Here is a 2,500-nt window from a genome sequence, read left to right on the forward strand (position 1 = left end):
GAATGACCCTGCCATGACCCCAACTGTTGTGTATGACCCTGCCTTGACCCCTACTGTTGTGTATGACCCTGCCTTGACCCCTGGAGTTGGTCGACAGGAGATAACCTCTTTCCTGTCTCGTGTCCAGCTCGGCCGTGTCGTCGTGTCTGAACCGGGTCTACCAGAGCCTGGGGAACCTCATCCGCTGGTCCGACCAGGTGATGCTGGGAGATGATGACATCAACCTGGACGACAAGGACACCATCGTGTCCGTCACCACGGTGATTAGAGCCGTGCTGGATGGAGTGAAGGTGAGAGTGTGTCTGAGTCACTGTCGTTGGGGTGTATACAGGGGCTGCCTGCTAGCTGATTGGTCCATGATCAGTACTGATTGTTTCTGGCTTTTAGTTGATTGGACCATGATCAGTGCTGATTGTTTCTGGCTTGTAGCTGATTGGTCCATGATAAGTGCTGATTGTTCCCTGGGTGATGTCTCATTGTTCATTAATGTGAGATTTCCTGACCTGAGTGTGTCCCCCTGCTGTGACCTCTGTTTGACCTCCTGCTGTGACCTCTGTCTGACCTTTGACCTATGCTGTGTCCTGCAGGAGCTAGTGAAGTTGACCATCGAGAAGCAAGAGCACCCCTCCCCCACCTCCCCCGTCAAGCCTGTGCCCCCCGTGACCATACAGGACAGGTGTGTGTGTGTGTGTGTGTGTGTGTGTGTGTGTGTGTGTGTGTGTGTGTGTGTGTGCGTGCAATGGCATGCACTTTGGTTTTATCTCCCTTGAATTCTGTGGATTTATGTTACGCATTGCGCATAAGGCATATCTGTTGTTGGGAGTGAGAGTGAGAGTGAGAGTGTGTGTGTGTGTGTGTGTGTATGTGTGTGTGTTTTGGTGAGTGCCTTGTGTGCTGTTAGATGTGTGTGTGTGTGTGTGTGTGTGTTTTGGTGAGTGCCTTGTGACACTGGCACTGAAGTGTGTGTGTGTGTGTGTGTGTGTGTGTGTGTGTGTGTGTGTGTCTGTGTCTGTGTGTTTTGGAGAGTGCCTTGTGACACCGGTACTGAAGTATGCCTCTCTCCAGCACACCGGAGCCTCCCGCAGAGGAGGCTGATGGAGAGAAGGAGAAGGAGAGAGAGAAGGATGCACCGACCAACGCCTCCACCACGGCCCAATCCACCGAGATCCTCACCGACTCCACGGACGAGGAGGTGGCCCCCCCGAAACCCCCCCTCCCAGGGCTTAAGGTTCCAGAGCACTTCTGGTGAGTACACTAGCATCAGTGAGCACTCATAACCTACTGTACTGTACACACACAAAAACACTGTCTGTCTCTCTCCCACACACATGCACGCGCACACACACACACACACACAAGGGAAGTGATACTGTGAGTTTCATAGAAACAGTCAGCTATCCATATTTAAAAAGTTTAGGGGGCGGAGCACACTGTCTGAATCCGTAGACAAAAAGAGAACCAGCTGACGGTGATCTCATTTTACTTGGGAACAATAAGTCATGCTCACATCACACACTCTTGTCTCTGTGAATGACAAGAGTGTGTGATGACCCCCCGGTCTGACCTGCTGACGGCCTCAGTGCTGGAGGAAAAGGCGGGGAAAGGGATTATTTAGGCAGGGAAAGCAGAAGAAGAGAGAGCCTGCACTTCCTCACAGCAGGTCATATTACCCAAGGACTGAGGCCTTGCAGAAAGGGACACTACAGCAGTGCTGATCGTGAATCATTTAAGTTTTTTTTTTTTTTTTTTTTAATGCAGAACCGCTATGGGTTTTATTCATATCAATGTAAATACGAGGTTAGAGGTGCTATATATAGCATTTCTGAGAAGTCTCGTCTTCAACGGCTAGAGTTCAACACAGCACCTCTCTCTGTCTGTTACTCAGAAGCAGCGTTCCGCCAGGGCCTTTCCCAGGGTGTGTGTGTGTGCGGGTGACGAATGTGTGACGAATGTGTGTGTGAGCAAATGTGTGTATGTGTGTGTGTGTGCTAGCATGTGTGTGTGTAGGTAAGCGAGAATGTGTTAAACAAAGCTCAGTATTATTCTACCTTCATGTGACAGAATCGACTTTGAAGTATTGAGACAAGATTTACTTTCAGTATTGATATCATTTATCAGGCTAAAAATATCAATACAATCACCATCAGTCTCCTCTTGCTCTTTACGACCGCTCTACAAACACCATCAGTCTCCTGTTGCCCCTCACAACCACTCTACAATCACCATCAGTCTCCTGTTGCCCCTCACAACCACTCTACAATCACCATCAGTCTCCTCTTGCTCTTTACGACCGCTCTACAAACACCTTCAGTCTCTTCTTGCCCCTCACGACCGCTTTACAAACACCATCAGTCTCCTCTTGCCCCTCACGACCGCTCTACAAACACCATCAGTCTCCTCTTGCCCCTCACAACACCATCAGTCTCCTCTTGCCCCTCACAACACCATCAGTCTCCTCTTGCCCCTCACAACACCATCAGTCTCCTCTTGCCCCTCACAA

At 50.0% G+C, this 2,500-nt stretch overlaps 1 protein-coding gene across 4 annotated transcripts in view; it reads left to right on the forward strand.

Annotated features, from left to right (window-relative positions):
* The window catches only part of rapgef1a (Rap guanine nucleotide exchange factor (GEF) 1a), a 53,346-nt gene that overhangs the window by 22,325 nt on the left and 28,521 nt on the right, over positions 1–2,500 (forward strand). For all 4 annotated transcript variants that reach the window (XM_080852951.1, XM_080852953.1, XM_080852954.1 and 1 more), the window contains exons 4-6: positions 128–290; positions 588–676; positions 1,066–1,245. In XM_080852951.1, the coding sequence (XP_080709077.1) occupies positions 128–290; positions 588–676; positions 1,066–1,245 (432 nt within the window). The remainder of the gene's footprint in view (positions 1–127; positions 291–587; positions 677–1,065; positions 1,246–2,500) is intronic.

The sequence above is a fragment of the Sprattus sprattus genome, assembly GCF_963457725.1.
Source record: "Sprattus sprattus genome assembly, chromosome: 15".
In the NCBI taxonomy this organism is placed as follows: Eukaryota; Metazoa; Chordata; class Actinopteri; order Clupeiformes; family Clupeidae; genus Sprattus; species Sprattus sprattus.